Genomic DNA, 16671 nt, shown 5'->3' on the forward strand with positions numbered 1-16671 from the left:
TAATACTTAACGCTGCCCAACAAGTTCTTAGGAAGATCAAATAGGATGCCTTCTACCTTTCAGACCATCACTTTGCCACCAATTAGGAAGCTTTCTTAATTTGAGGTTCACTCTTACCACTATTACTTGGTTAATATCCTTCCAGTAGACATCTACCAGTATTCAAGTCATACTCCTTCATTTTTCAAAAAATACAGTGCCTGGCTTGTGGCATTTCACTAACATGCCACCTCTTGGTTTCATACTTGGGGATTTCAAAATACATGTATATTGAAAAAAATACACACACACACACATACAATATACAATATACTACACTCTGGATTTTACTATCATCAGTGACTGTTCTAACTCTTGGATCCTGAACTCTGAAACATAGGAGGCAGCTTGGCAACAGTGGAAGGGCTGCTGGATTGGGAGCTACAGGAATTTGGTGCAAATCAAGGTTTTGCCATTTATTATGTGTGTGACTTTTGCTATTTATTAGTTTAGAATCAAGGAAAAAATTTCTATGTAACAACAAATCCGCAGCAACACCTTTTTTACTCCCTGCGCCACCAACCCTTCCTTGTTTTTTCTTACTCTGATATTATATATACTCTGAATTCATTTTAGAGCACTTACATTTAATTCTTAAGCTGACTGAATAACATCATAGACACAGGCAGATGGGATTACTAAACTATCTGATGAAATGAGAATATGTATATCAGAAAATAGGTAAAGGGATAGAAGCTACACCTGAGATCTCATTAACACAAATTACTTCCAAACTCCCTCCATTGACACTGGTAATACACCAATACCTTCTTTGCAAGTTACAATCTCAGAGAGTTGCTTAGAACTCTGAGAATTTAAGTGACTTGCCCAGGGGACACATTACTAGTTATGTGACAGAAACAGGACTTGAACATACGATTTCCTGGCTTTGAGGCCATCATTGTATTTACTATGACCCAGACATCATTCATCAGAGAATATATGACTAAAAATGTTCCTATTCACATAATGGAATTATACTCTTATGGTTATGTAAGCTCAGCATCTAGCACTTTATTGCCATTAAAATCTGGCATATTACTAAAAATACCTTCCTTACGCAATAGCTTTTCAATTATTAAGCTTCAAGATATCTGACATTCTTAAAGATCTAGTTTCACAAATACTAAAAGCTACACATTTTTCCTCAATAAATTATCTTTTCACCACAAAGAATGTAAAGCAAGAACTGGGAAACTCAGTCTCACTGCTTGAGATCAGAAGTTGTGCTTAATCTATCTCTGAAAAGCTTAGTTTTTACAAGAAAATAAAATACCCTTCAGTACATCTTCCTGTGAAATGAATGCCACATAAATCCTTAATGGGATGATTATCCTGGCATTTCCAACTTTAAAAAGTTCAAATGTGAAACTAATAAAGATTGGTCAATATAGTGGTCCCAATTTTAGGGCTATCGTTTCATATGCTCAAAAGAAAGCCTATATTGATGTGATAAAGTGCAACTGATGAATTCAAGCTGCATTTTGTATCTTGTAATGAAATGGAAAAAAAGACTGCAACAGAAACAAAAGTAAAGTCTATTATAAAGTTTCTATTCTAAAGATTAAGTATTTTAGAGGAATAAAGAAATCTGGACTGACTTCTAGTCCAACTGTTACACTTAATGAGGGTTTCTACTGATGTCATTAATATTCCTGAAGCAGTATTTAGACAAGTCTTTGATAGTTAAAGAGTCTTATAGAGCCACTGTATTTTTTCTTAGGTTCTAGGGGTAAAGTACACACATTATATAATAATCAGATTGGAAAAGAACCATAGTCACAGATACTTACCAATCTGCACTTGATCAGGTTGACTCAGAGAGACAAATGCTGATGTATCATCAATCCAAGACACCTGAATGTTACCTGTAACAATGAAACATAATTCAAGTGAATATGTGAGTTCATGGTACTCTCAAATCTGATTTACATATCTGAAATACTTCTCTCTTGTATGTTTAAAAAATAATTAAGCACCAATACAAACTTTTGACTAGATTCTCAGTATTAGTATTATTGCATTGCTACCTAAAACATCAGTCAGAGCTCTCAATTAGCCAGAATACTTTTGTGTATTTAATTTTTACACGAAAGGAAAAAAAACAATTTCTTAACAAAAATTTATTTAAAAAAGGAAAAAAACACAACTCAATGGCCATCTCCTACACCTACACTATACTGAAGAAACATATCTGAGAGTGTCTGACACAAAGAAAAATAAAACATCACCTAAGTAAAAAGGCAACTTTTACTTTTTGAGAGAAATATAAAATGTCCCACTTACACCGTTTTCAAAATAAAAGGGCTATAAAAATTACTCAATTATTCACAGTAAATAAAAGCATATTTTGATTCTACATTAAATCCAGTTAAAAGAGGCAGTTGGAAAAAAAAAGGAGAAGGGAGTAGAAGAAAATGGCAGATAGAAATTGTGAAGAAAGAGGGAAAAAGACAAAGGATAAAGAGACCAACATTCTTACAGGCTGACACTTACAGACAGAGAAATACAGCTAACTGTAAATACACATATATGCATAAGCAGAGAGCTAAAGGAGGAGAGATAGAAGGAGAAAGGCTCAAAGTAAAACTAGTTATTTAATAACAAATATCTACTCAGTACCTAAGATGCGCAAAGCACTGTGCTAGTCGTTAAGTGAGACCTAAAAGAAATGATTATTTCTGACCTTAAACAGCTAAAATTCTCTTTTGGAGAAAAAAGAAAATACATAAATGAAAACATTAAGTAAAAATCAATGCAACATATGCCAAGATGAGTGTGGTACAGGGGTTTTTAACCTTTTGGGGGGGTCATAACCCCTCTTTTCAGAGTCTGTTGAAATCTGCAGATCACTTCTCAGAAAAACTTAAAATGCACAGGATTATAGAGAAAAGTAATGATACAGAAACACGGTTATCAAAAAATGAAGTTAATGGACCTCAGGTTAAGAAATCTTGATGAAAAGATGTTCTGGAAAGGTAAGTCTTGATGGTACAATTAGTCATGATAACAAGACATTTGTATAGCACTTTAAGGTTTGCAGCGTGCCTTACAAATATTTTCATTTTATCTTCACAACAAACCTGGGAGATGGGTGGTATTATTATCCTCATTTACAGATGAGGAAACTGGGGCAAAGCTCAAGTGGTCCAAGACCACACATTTTCTAAGGCAAGATTTGAACTCAGGTCTTGACTTCGGGTCCAGCCCTCCATCCACTAGCTGGTTATATACAAGGATGGGGGTGAGGGAGATGAACTATATCTAGAATAGAAGATTAGAGTGGGAAATGAACATGATGTGTTCCATGAACAGTGAGAATAGAGGTGGCAAAAACAGAAGGTTTGGAAAAGTAAGGAAAGGAAAAGAAAATTTGGGTAGGCAAAAGGGGTCCAGATTACTGAGGTTTGAAGGACCAGGTCACTGAGTTTGTACTCTTTTTATTAATCTAGCTGTAGGATAGATTTGAGAGGATAATGACTAAAGTCAGGGAAATCGGTTAGAAAGTTGCTATAGTTGCTCAGGATCACTGAACTTTAAGTGGGAAAGAATCTTAAGAGAACATTGTTCTTCCTTCCTAATTAACTTCCTACTTCGATCCCCACTGAAGCATTTCCAAACATTCTCTTCTCGCATGAAATCTGCCTATAACCTTATTTAATCTCAGCTGAGGACCCTGCCTCCTATTTTACTGAGAAAACTGAGGTATGTTTTTAACTCCCTCTTCACCTTCAAGTCCCTTTACATCATCTCCCATACTTTCCTCTTTCCTTCATTTTCAGATAAAGAGGTGGCCAAGATCTACTGGCCAAAACCAACTCCTCCTAGATCACATCCCCTCCAATTTTTGCCAAAAGACTGCCCCACCCCCTCAATTATCCATTTTCTCTTTAACTTTTCTCTATCTACTAGTTTTATTCATAGTGTTTTCAAACACTCAAGTCTCCTCCATGCTTCAAAATCCTTAACTAGGCCTTACCATTCCCTTCAAACTATAGTCACCTACCCTTTTCACCCTTTCTAAGCCAAACTACAACAAAAAAGCAGTACATACTCATTGCCTCCACTGCCTCTTCTCTCACTCTGCAGCCTGGCTTCTGATATCACTCAATTCAAACATCCTAAGAACTTCAAGTTCCTCAATCTATCATTCATTTCCCATGACATTTTCTCATTTCCCACCTCCCTCTCCCTCGCCTGAGCCATACACAAAGATGGTCAAACCCTGGATCTTGCCATTAGCATGCAACCACCTCCATGTTCAGGAACTCTGAAATTCCCTTGTCTCTTGACAATCTATTGGCTTTCCATCTTTGCCCTTTGCATTCCAACATCAAACCCTGTTCTCTATCCACGCCATAATCTCCAGCCTCTCAACCCCTCAGTTTTCTATGGGCCATCAGCCATGTACTATGTATATTCTCCTTCTTCCCCATCCTGATCTTTTGGTGAACCAGTTTAACTCTACGCTATCCTCTTCTCTGGAGTCCCTGGCCCCCTTATCACAACACCAATTGTTCCTGACAAACCTCAGCTTTAGATTACTCTCACCATTCACCGTATTCACTCCTATACAAGTGCTGCTGAACAAAGATGGAGAAAATCACACACAACCATTCTGACTTGAGTCCACTACAAATTTGTGTTACATAACCTGAAGTGGGCTATTATTGTTGCAAGGCTACAGCTTCCTAATTAACTCACTATCCCTCTCTCCGCAGTGGCTCTTCCATGCTTTTTCATTCCTTCTCAAACCTCTAAGAACCCAAAACCTTCCCTTCTTTGAAACTTCCCTATTTTCAAAGGCCGAATTGATCTTCCAGTCTCCAGGTTTGTAAATTTGGCATCATTCTCAACTACTCACACTTGCTCACCTACATACCAAATCAATTCTCTTAGCATTTCAAGCCTCATAGCATCTCCTGCATCTGACTCCTTCTCTCTACACAGCACAGCTAACACGTGTTGTGAAGGGACCACCATCCTATTCACAAGGTTCATAACCATGGCATTATCCTTGACTCTTCACTCTCCTTCATCCAACATACCAATTAATCAGCACATGTTGACATTTCTACCTCTACAAAGTCTTTCACACCTGACATTTCTCTGTATTTACACAGCTATCATTGTACTTCAGGCCCTCAACCCTTCTTGCCTGTATTACTGCAGCAGCTCCCGAATTAATCTGTTGAAGTCTCTACAATCTGTATTCCGTGTGTCAAAGTGATTTTCCTTAAGTGCAGATCTGACCATGTCTCCCCTACTCAATCAATTCCAGTTGCTTCCTATTTCCTCTAAGATCAAATATAAACCTCTAGGTTTAGTTTGTTAAAGGCCTTTACAACCTGATCCCAACCTATCTTTCTAGATTCTCTAAACATGACTCCTCCTCCCATACTCTATGATCCAGCCAAATTGGCTCTCTCTCTGTTCTTTCACACACGACACTCCATCCCCCCATCTCCAGATCCAGATAGTACAGTCCCTAGGCATTCCAGGAAATTCATGCCAAGCCACAGCTGGATAAAGAGTCATGACAGTCCCTGAGAAGCAAAATAACTATAGAGTCCTATGAAACCAACTACCAGCTCCATCAGCAATCTGTCAGACTTATAGGGTTGAAGCTGTGAGATGTACAGTAAGAGAGAGTCAAATCTAGGCTCTAAACTGTATAAGGAGACAGAGCAACTAAGGCCAAAACCTAATCTGAATAATCAAGAAAAACCAAAACCTAGTGATTTCTACAGAAGATGGAGCCTAGCCTGAGCAACTACCTACTGGATCAATCAGGAGATTTCCAAGCGTTTCTACTGAAAAGGCAAAAAGAGTATCTTTAAAATGTAAATCCTTGTAGATATTACACTCAGGTTTGCCTGAGAGGTCATTCTTGGCTGTAAGCCTTTATCCTTTTTCATTTGGAATGTCATATCTTAGACTTTCCTCTCTGTTAATCATGGTAGCTGCCAAGTCTTGTGTGACTCTGACTGTGGTTCCTTGGTACTTGAATTTTTTTTAACCTTCTTGCAGTATGATTTCTTTGACATGGAAGCTCTGGATTTTGATGACATTCCTTGTAGATTTCCCTCTGGGGTTTAGAAATGCTTCAAAGAACTCTATTTCACTAAAAAATAGAGGGCTTCAAAGCAATCTTCATCAAAAGGCCAGAATTCAACAGAATATCTGAAAGGTAAACAAAGGAATCAAGAGAAACACAGAAAGGCAGATACATTTGATTATTCTGAAAGAACTATCTGATAAATCATTTACACTATAATATGGGAAAAAAGCAAATGTCCTCTGAGAACCCTAGAATCACAGAAAAAGTTAATGAAGACAGGCAGATGCCCTAGGAGTTGTTCAGTTCTGTTTTGATGGCCTGGAAAAAGGAAGAAAAATGAGAAAAGGGGGGAATATGCTGGGGAGAAAAGGAAGGACAAGAGAAAGAACCTTATTATGTCACAAAATAGGAGTGCATGGGCTGAAGACTATATGAAAATGGAAGATTTGAAGGAGAACAGGTATGCAATAAATCTCACTTCCATCTGAACCAAAAAAGAGAGTTGAACACATTTCACACACACACAGCCACAGATACAATGAATGTGGTATAGAAATACATTTATCTCTGCAGAAAACTATTAGGGAACAGAGAAAGGAAGGGAAGAATATATCAAAGACTAGTAATAAGCAATACAAGTGCCAATATCAGAGGCTAGAGGTGAAAGGGGACTTCCAAGCAAGGAATATGGGGTAAAAGAGTCAAAACCTATAATTAGGGACAGGACAAGATGAAGAAAATAAGGGGAAATGAATGTAAACATGTTGCTTCAATTATAGATAACAAGTATTAATCAAACTCCTCATTCACCAATGTCATCTTCTTTATAAAGAGAGAGGCTAGGGCAAAAAAGGGGAAAAAAACAGGAAAGGATAAGAATAAGAAATAACAATAAAAATAATAACTTAATGTGAATATGATGGAGTCACTCAAAAATGGAAGAGGACAGTAGGATAAATTAGAGAAAATGTCACTGACCAAAAAACCTGCTGACAAAACTCCAAAAACTTGAAAAATAACAATTCACATAGAGTTAGACAAAAGTGCTACAGAAAAAACGTATGACACTACAGGTGAACAAAAAAAAAGTAGGGTAGCAATTCAATTTAAAAAACATTTATAAAGTGCCTACTTTATGACAGGTACTATGCTGAGGGCTAAGGATACGAAAAAAGGAAAAAAAATGTTCCTACCCTCAAAGACCTTATAATCCAATGGGGGAAATAACATGTAAACAAATATATATAAAGCAAGCTCTATACAGGATAAAAAGGAACTAATCAATAGAGAGAAGGCACTGGAATTAAGAGAGGTTAGGGAAAGCTTCGTATAGGAGGTGGGATTTTAGTTAGGTCTTAAAGGAAGCCAGGAAGGTCAGTAGTTGAAGTGGAAGAGGAAGAGCATTTCAGGCATGGGGGACAACCAGAGAGAATGTCAAGAGGTGAGAGATGGAGTTTCTTATTAATGGAAAGGCTAGGAGGCCAGTGTCACTGGATCAAAGAGTATGTGTCATGAACTAAGGTATAGGAAGACTGGAAAAGTAGGAGGGGGCTAGGTTATAAAGGGTTTTGAATGCCAAACAGATCATTTTGTATTTGTAGTTGGAAGCAACAGGAAGCCACTAGAGTTTACTGAATAGGGGGAATGAACAGACTTGTGTTTTAGGAAAATCATTTTTGTGGTTGAACGTAGATTGGACTGGAGTGAGGAGAGACTTGAGGCAGGCAGATTCACCGGCAGGCTATCACAGTAATCAAGGACTGAGGTAATGAAGGCTTGCATTAAAAGTGGTGGCAGTGTCAGAGAAGACAGCATATTCAAGAAATGTTGTAAAGATAAAATCAGTAGGCTTTGGCAGTGGCTTGGATATGATAAATGAGAGATAGTGTGGAATCCAAGATGACTCCTAAGTTAAAAGCCTGAGGGACTAGGAGAATAGTGTCGCTCTTTACAGTAATAAGGAAAGTAAGAGGGGAGAAGGGTTTAGAGGGAAAAATAATAAGTTCAATTTTGGACATGTTGAATTTAAGATATTTACTGGACATCCAGTTCTATATATCTGAAAGGTGGAAGAAGATGTGAAACTGAAGTGAGCAGAGAGAATGGGGTAGGAAAGGTGGATTTGAGAATCATCAGCATAAAGATGGTAATTAATTCATGTGAGATGACCAAGTGTAATACTACAGAGAGGGAAGACTCAGGACAGAACTCTAAAGGATACCAATGGTAAAAGAACGTGAAAGATGCAAGAAAATCCATCAAAGGACACAAAGAAGGAGCAATCAGATAGGAGGAGAACCGGGACAGAGTCGCATCCTGAAAACCTAGAGAAGTAAATATCAGGGAGGAAAGATTTACAGTATCAAAGGCTGTGGAGAGATCAAGGAGAATAAAGATTGAGAAAAGGTCATTGCATTTGGTAACTAAGAGATCATCAGTAACTTTGGAGAGACGTTTTAGTGGAATAATAAGTTGGAAACCAAATTGTAAGGGTTTAAGCAGACAGTGAGAGAGAAAGTGGAAGCATCTATTGTAGATAGTCTTTTTGAGGAGTTTAGCTACAAAGGACAGAAGAGAAATGGAATGATAGAAAGCTTGGAAGGATCAAGTGAGGGTTTTTTCAGGAGAGGGGAAACTTCGGCATGTTTGTAGGCAATAGGAAATGAGCCAACAAAGAGAGAGTGAGACTGAAAGAGGGGGCAATCTGTTGGAGGAGAAAGAAACTAAATTATCACTTTTTGCAGATGATATGATGATTTACTTAGAGAATCCTAGAGAATCAAGTAAAAAAACTACTTAGGGGTGGAGCCAAGATGGCGGCTTGAAAGCAGTGAGCTCCCTACCGAGCCCCTCCAAAAACCTATAAAAAATGGCTCCGAACCAATTCTAAAACTGCAGAACCCACAAAACAGCAGAAGGAAGCAGGGCTCCAGCCAAGGACAGCCTGGATGGTCTCTGGGTGAGGTCTATCCCACACGGAGCTGGGAGCTGGGAGCCGAGCGGAGCAGAGCCCACCGTGAGCTGCAACCAGATAGAAAGAAACAATTCAAATATTACGGAACTACAGTCAAGATCACACAGGATCTTTCATCTTCTACATTAAATGACAGGACAAATTAAAATATGATATTCCAAAAGGCAAAGGAGCTTGGACTACAACCAAGGATCAACTACCCAGAAAAACTGAGCATAATTTTTCAGGCAAGGAGATGGACATTCAATGAAATAAGGGAATTCCATACCTTCCTGACGAAAAGGCCAGAGCTCAATGGAAAATTTGATCTTCAAATACAAAAATCAAGAGAGACATAAAAAGGTAACCAAGGGGGAAAAACTCTTATTAATCAACAAGGCAAATTATTTACAATCTTATATAGGATTATATTGTTTTCTGTATGTTTTATGTATATGTCAATCTTGAGAACAGTACAGTTACTACAACAATTGAAAGGCATATACATAGACTGTGGGTATCAGTATAAAATAACTGATGTAATGACAAACAACATAATAAAGAGATATGAAGGGATGCTTCTGGGAGAAGAGGTAAGAAGAGTAACAAAAACATATTATAGTAGAGGGGAAAAGGGAGGGAGAAGAGCAGTATTTGAGCTTTACTCTTATCGGAGTTGGTTCAAAAAGGGAATAACATACTCAGATAAGTACAGAAATAAAACTTATCCTACAGGCAGTAGGAGGGGAAAGGAGAAAGAAAAGGGAGGGGGGAGGTCAGAAGGGAGGGAAGAAGTAGCAAGGGGAAAAAGGTAAGATAAGGGAGGAGAATCAAGAGGGGGGGGTAAACTGAGGAAGGCAGTGGTCAAAAGCAAAACTCTTTTGAGTAGTGGAATAGAGAAGGGAGAAATAAAAGCATAAACAGGGGAAAAAGGATGGAGAAAAAGACACAGATAGTAATCATAACTGTGAATGTGAATGGGATGAACTCTCCCATAAAACGGAAGCAGACAGCAGAATGGATTAAAAACCATAATCCTGCATCACGTTGTTTACAAGAAACATATCTGAAACATGGGGATACACACAGGGTAAAGGTAAAAGCCTGGAGTAGAATATATTGTGCCTCAGCTAAAGTAAAAAAAGGAGTAGCAATCCTAATCTCAGACAAAGCAAAAACAAAGAACTAATTAAAGGAGATAAGGAAGGACACTATACCCTGCTAAAAGGCACCACAGACAATGAGGCAATATCATTATTTAACATATATGCACCACGTGATATAGCATGAAAATTCTTAGAGGAGAAGTTAAGGGAGTTACAGGAAGAAACAGACAGCAAAACTATACTAGTTGGGAACCTCAACCTCCCCCTCTCTGAACTTGATAAATCTAACCTCAAAATAAACAAGAAAGAAGTTCAAGAGGTGAACAGAATTTTAGAAAAGGCAGCTATGATAGACCTTTGGAGAAAACTGAATGGGGATAAAAAGGAATATACTTTTTTCTCAGCAGTACATGGCACATACTCAAAAACTGACAATGTACGAGAGCATAAAAACCTCACAATTCAGTGCAGAAAGGCTAAAGTAGTCAATATATCCTTTTCAGATCATGATGCAATAAAAATTATATGTAATAAAGGACCATGGAAAAATGAACTAAAACTTAATTGGAAATTAAATAATCTAATCCTAAAGAAGGAGGGGGCCAAAGAACAAGTCATATAAACAATTAATAACTTCATTCAAGAGAATGACTATAATAAGACAACATACTAAAAACTATGGGACTCAGCAAAAGCAGTTCTTAGGGGAAGTTTAATATCTCTAAATGCTTACATGAATAAAATAGAGAAAAAGGAAATCAATGACTTGGGCACGCAACTGAAAAAGCTAGAAAAAGAACAAATTGAAAATCCTCAATTAAATACCAAATTAGAAATACAGAAAATCAAAGAAGAGATGAATAAAACTGAAATGAAGAAAACTATTAAATTAATGAATAAAACTAAATGCTTACATGAATACAATAGATAAAAAGGAAATCAATGAATTGGGCATACAACTGAAAAAGCTAGAAAAAGAATAAATTGAAAATCCCCAATTAAATACCAAATTAGAAATACTGAAAATCAAAGGAGAGATTAATAAAACTGAAATTAAGAAAACTATCAAATTAATAAATAAAACTAAGAGCTGGTTTTATGAAAAAACCAATAAAATTGATAAACCTTGGGTCAATTTGATTAAAAAAAAAAAAGAAAACCAAATTATCAGTATCAAAAATGAAAAGTGTGAATTCATCTCCAACGAAGAGGAAATTAAAACAATAATTAGCAATTATTTCGCCCAATTGTATGCCCATAAATTTGACAACCTTAGGGAAATGGATGAATGTTTACAAAAATATAAATTGCTCAGGTTAACAGAAGAGGAAATAAAATACCTAAATAACCCCATCTCAGAAAAACAAATTGGGCAAGCCATCAATGAACTCCTAGGAAAAAATCTCTAGGGCCAGATGATTTTACATGTGAATTCTATCAAACATTTAAAGAACAATCAATACCTATACTTTAAAGACTATTTGGGAAAATAGGTGAAGGAGTCCTACTAAATTCTTTTTATGACACAAATATGGTACTAATACCCAAACCAGGAGCAGTCAAAACAGAGAAAAAAATTATAGACCAATTTCCCTAATGAATATTGATGCCAAAATTTTAAATAAAATATTAGCAAAAAGACTGCAGCAACTTATCATGAGAATAATACACCACGACCAGGTAGGATTTATTCCAGGAATGTAAGACTGGGTCAGTATTAGGAAAACTATCAGCATAATTGATCATATCATATCAACAACAAAACTAGCAGAAACCATATGATCATCTCAACAGATGCAGAAAAAGCCTTTAACAAAATACAACAACCATTCCTGTTAAAAAAAAACAACAAAACACTAGAAACCATAGGAATACACGGAGCCATCCTTAAAATTATAAATAGCATCTACCTAAAACCATCAGCAAGCATTATATGTAACGGGGACAAGCTAGATGAATTCTCAATAGGATCAGGGACGAAACAAGGATGTCCATTATCACCCTATTATTAAATTTGGTACTAGAAATGTTAGTTGTAGCAATAAGAGATGAGAAAGAAATTGAAGGAATTAGAAAAGGCAAAGAAGAAACTAAATTATCACTTTTTGCAGATGATATGATGATTTACTTAGAGAATCCTAGAGAATCAAGTAAAAAAAACTACTTAGGGGTGGAGCCAAGATGGCGGCTTGAAAGCAGTGAGCTCCCTACCGAGCCCCTCCAAAAACCTATAAAAAATGGCTCCGAACCAATTCTAAAACTGCAGAACCCACAAAACAGCAGAAGGAAGCAGGGCTCCAGCCAAGGACAGCCTGGATGGTCTCTGGGTGAGGTCTATCCCACACGGAGCTGGGAGCTGGGAGCCGAGCGGAGCAGAGCCCACCGTGAGCTGCTCAGACCAACCAGACCAGGAGTCGGGCGGAGCGGGCCCTAGCACCCTGAATCAGTGAGCTGTGGCAGTTACCAGACTTCCCAACGCACAAACACCAAAGACAACAGAGAAGGTTAGTGGGAAAAGCTGCAGGAGTGGAAGGAGTTCACTGTTTGGCTACCAGCCGCGGGGGGCAGTGGAGGTGGGGAAGCTACAGCTGGAGTTGCTTCCGACCCCAGGCCCACCTGGTGGGAGGAATTAAGTGGCAGATTAGAGCAGGAGTGCACAGCCTGCTGAAGATTTAAACCCAGTCCGGGTTGGGGGTTCTTGGGGAAGGAGGAGTGCTGGTGTGGCAGAGCTGGCACATCCCCCCCAAACGTGGAACATAAAACTCTTTAGTCTACAAGCAGTCATACCCCTCTGAAAAACTCAAGGGTCAAGTTAGCTGGTTGGGAATATGGCCAGGCAGCGAAAGCACACCCAGATTCAGTCTCAGACTTTGCATTCTTTCTTTGGTGACAAAGAAGACCAAAACATACAGCCTAAAGAAGTCAACAAAGTGCAAAAGCCTACAACAAAAGCCTCCAAGAAAAACATGAACTGGTCCCAGGCCATGGAAGAGCTCAAAAAGGATTTGGAAAAGCAAGTTAGAGAAGTAAAGGAAAAATTGGGAAGAGAAATGAGAAGGATGCGAGAAAACCATGAAAAACAAGTCAATGACTTGCTAAAGGAGACCCAAAAAAATACTGAAAAATACACTGAAGAAAACAACACCTTAAAAAACAGACTAACAGACTAACTCAAATGGCAAAAGAGCTCCAAAAAGCCAATGAGGAGAAGAATGCCTTGAAAGGCAGAATTAGCCAAATGGAAAAGGAGGTCCAAAAGACCACTGAAGAAAATACTACCTTAAAAATTAGATTGGAGCAAGTGGAAGCTAGTGACTTTATGAGAAATCAACATATTATAAAACAGAACCAAAGGAATGAAAAAATTGAAGACAATGTGAAATATCTCCTTGGAAAAATCACTGACCTGGAAAATAGATCCAGGAGAGATAATTTAAAAATTATTGGACTACCTGAAAGCCATAATCAAAAAAAGAGCCTAGATATCATCTTTGAAGAAATTATCAAGGAGAACTGCCCTGATATTCTAGAGCCAGAGGGTAAAATAGAAATTGAAAGAATCCATTGATCGCCTCCTCAAATAGATCCCAAAAAGAAATCTCCTAGGAATATTGTTGCCAAATTCCAGAGCTCCCAGATCAAGGAGAAAATACTGCAAGCAGCCAGAAAGAAACTATTTGAGTATTGTGGAAACACAATCAGAATAACCCAAGATCTGGCAGCTTCTACACTAAGAGATCGAAGGGCTTGGAATACGATATTCCGGAGGTCAATGGAGCTAGGATTAAAACCTAGAATCATCTACCCAGCAAAACTGAGTATCATGCTCCAAGGCAAAATATGGACTTTCAATAAAATAGAGGACTTTCAAGCTTTCTCAGTGAAAAGACCAGAGCTGAATAGAAAATCTGACTTTCAAACACAAGAATCAAGAGAAGCATGAAAAGTTAAACAAGAAAGAGAAATCATAAGGGACTTACTAAAGTTGAACTGTTTTGTTTACATTCCTACATAGAAAGATGATGTGTATGATTCATGAGACCTCAATATCATAGTAGCTGAAAGGAATATGCATATATATATGTTTATGTATATATATATATATATATATATATATATACACACACACACACATAAGTGAATGTGCATGTATGTATATATGTATGTGTATATATATATAAAGAGAGAGAGAGAGAGAGAGAGACAGAGAGAGAGAGGACAGAGGATGAGTTGAAGATGGAGGGAAGATATCTAAAAGAAATAAAATCAAATTAAGGGATGAGAGAGGAATATATTGAGAGAGGGAGATAGGGAGAGATAGAATGAGGTGGATTATCTCGCATAAAGGTGGCAAGAGGAAGCAGTTCTGTGGGAGGAGGGGAGAGGGCAGGTGAGGGGGGAATGAGTGAATCTTGCTCTCATCAAATTTGGCCTGAGGAGGGAATACCATACATACTCAATTGGGTATCTTACCCCACAGGAAAGAAGAGGGAAGAAGAAAAAAAAAGGAGGTGGATGATGGAGGGGAGGGCAGATGGGGGTGGAGGTAATCAAAAACAAACACTTTGGAAAGGGGACAGGGTGAAGGGAGAAAATTCAATAAAGGGGGATGGGTTGGGAAGGAGCAAAATATAGTTAGTCTTTCACAACATGAGTATTGTGGAAGGGTTATACATAATGATACACATGTGGCCTATGTTGAATTGCTTGATTTCTTAGGGATGGTGGGTGGTAAGGGATGAGGGGAAAGAATTTGGAACTCAAAGTTTTAAAAACAGATGTTCAAAAACAAAAAAAAAAAAGTTTTTGCAAGCAACTAGAAAATAAGAAACACAGGCAATGGGGTGTAGCAATTTATCTTGACCACAAGAAAGGAAGGGAAAAGGGGATGGGAGGGGAGTGGGGTGACAGAAGGCAGGGATGAATGCGGAACAAGGCAACCAGAATATACATCATCTTGGAGTGGGGGGGAGGGTAGAAATGGAGAGAAAATTTGTAATTCAAACTCTTGTGAAAATCAATGCTGAAAACTAAATATGTTAAATAAATAAATTTTTAAAAAACTACTTAAAATAATAAACAACTTTAGCAAAGTTGCAGGATATAAAATAAACCCACATAAATCCTCAGCATCCAAGGCAAAATATGGACTTTCAATAAAATAGAGGACTTTCAAGTTTTCTCAGTGAAAAGACCAGAGCTGAATAGAAAATCTGACTTTCAAACACAACAATCAAGAGAAGCATGAAAAGGTAAACAAGAAAAAGAAATCACAAGGGACTTACTAAAGTTGAACTGTTTTGTTTACATTCCTACATGGAAAGATGATGTGTATGATTCATGAGACGTCAGTATTAGGGTAGCTGAAGGAAATATGCATATATACATATATATGTGTGTGTGTGTGTGTGTGTATGTGTGTGTATGTATATATGTGTGTGTGTATGTATATATGTATGTGTGTATGTATATATACATACATATATAGACACATATACATACATATATACATATATATATATAGACAGAGGGCACAGGGTGAGTTGAATATGAAGGAATTATATCTAAAAAAAATCAAATTAAGGGATGAGAGAGGAATATATTGAGAGGAGGAGAAAGGGAGAGATAGAATGGGGTAAATTATCTCACATAAAAGTGGCAAGAAAAAGCTGTTCTGTAGGAAGGGAAGAGGGGGCAGGAGAGGGGGAATGAGTGAATCTTGCTCTCATAGGATTTGACCTGAGGAGGGAATACCATACACACTCAATTGTGTATCTTATCCCACAGGAAAGGAGGAAGAAGATAAAAAGGGGGGATGATAGAAGGGAGGGCAGATAGGGGGAGGCGGTAATCAACAACAAACACTTTCGAAAAGGGACAGGGTCAAGGGAGAAAATTCAATAAAGGCGGATAGGTTAGGAAGGAGCAAAATATACTTAGTCTTTCACAACATGAGTATTGTGGAAGGGTTATACATAATGATATGAATGTGACCTATGTTGAATTGCTTGCCTTTTTAGGGAGGGTGGGTGGGAAGGGAAGAGGGGAGAGAACTTGGAACTCAAAGTTTTAAAAACAGATTCAAAAACAAAAAAAAAAAGTTTTTGCATGCAACTAGGAAATAAGATACACAGGCAATGGGGCATAGAAATTTATCTTGCCCTACAGGAACGGAAGGGAAAAGGAGATGGGAGGGGAGTGGGGTGACAGAAGGGAGGGCTGACTGGGGAATGGGGCAACCAGAATATAGGCCATCTTGGAGTGGGTGGGAGGGTAGAAATGGGGAGAAAATTCATAATTCAAACTCTTGTTAAAATCAATGCTGAAAACTAAATACATTAAATAAATTAAATTTAAAAAAATAAATAAATAAATCCTCGGCATTCCTATACATTACTAACAAAGCCCAACAGCAAAAGACAGAAAGAGAAATTCCATTTAAAGTTATTGCAGACACTATAAAATACTTGGGAGTCTACCTGCCAAGACAAACGCAGGGCCTATATGAACAT

The 16671-nt window shown here is 37.7% G+C and overlaps 1 protein-coding gene across 1 annotated transcript in view; it reads right to left on the reverse strand.

Annotated features, from left to right (window-relative positions):
- PARN (poly(A)-specific ribonuclease) overlaps positions 1-16671 on the reverse strand; it is a 186176-nt gene that overhangs the window by 98712 nt on the left and 70793 nt on the right. Inside the window, exon 21 of the mRNA XM_036738871.1 lies at positions 1833-1907. Coding sequence (XP_036594766.1) covers positions 1833-1907 — 75 coding nt within the window. The remainder of the gene's footprint in view (positions 1-1832; positions 1908-16671) is intronic.

The sequence above is a fragment of the Trichosurus vulpecula genome, chromosome 9, assembly GCF_011100635.1.
Source record: "Trichosurus vulpecula isolate mTriVul1 chromosome 9, mTriVul1.pri, whole genome shotgun sequence".
In the NCBI taxonomy this organism is placed as follows: Eukaryota; Metazoa; Chordata; class Mammalia; order Diprotodontia; family Phalangeridae; genus Trichosurus; species Trichosurus vulpecula.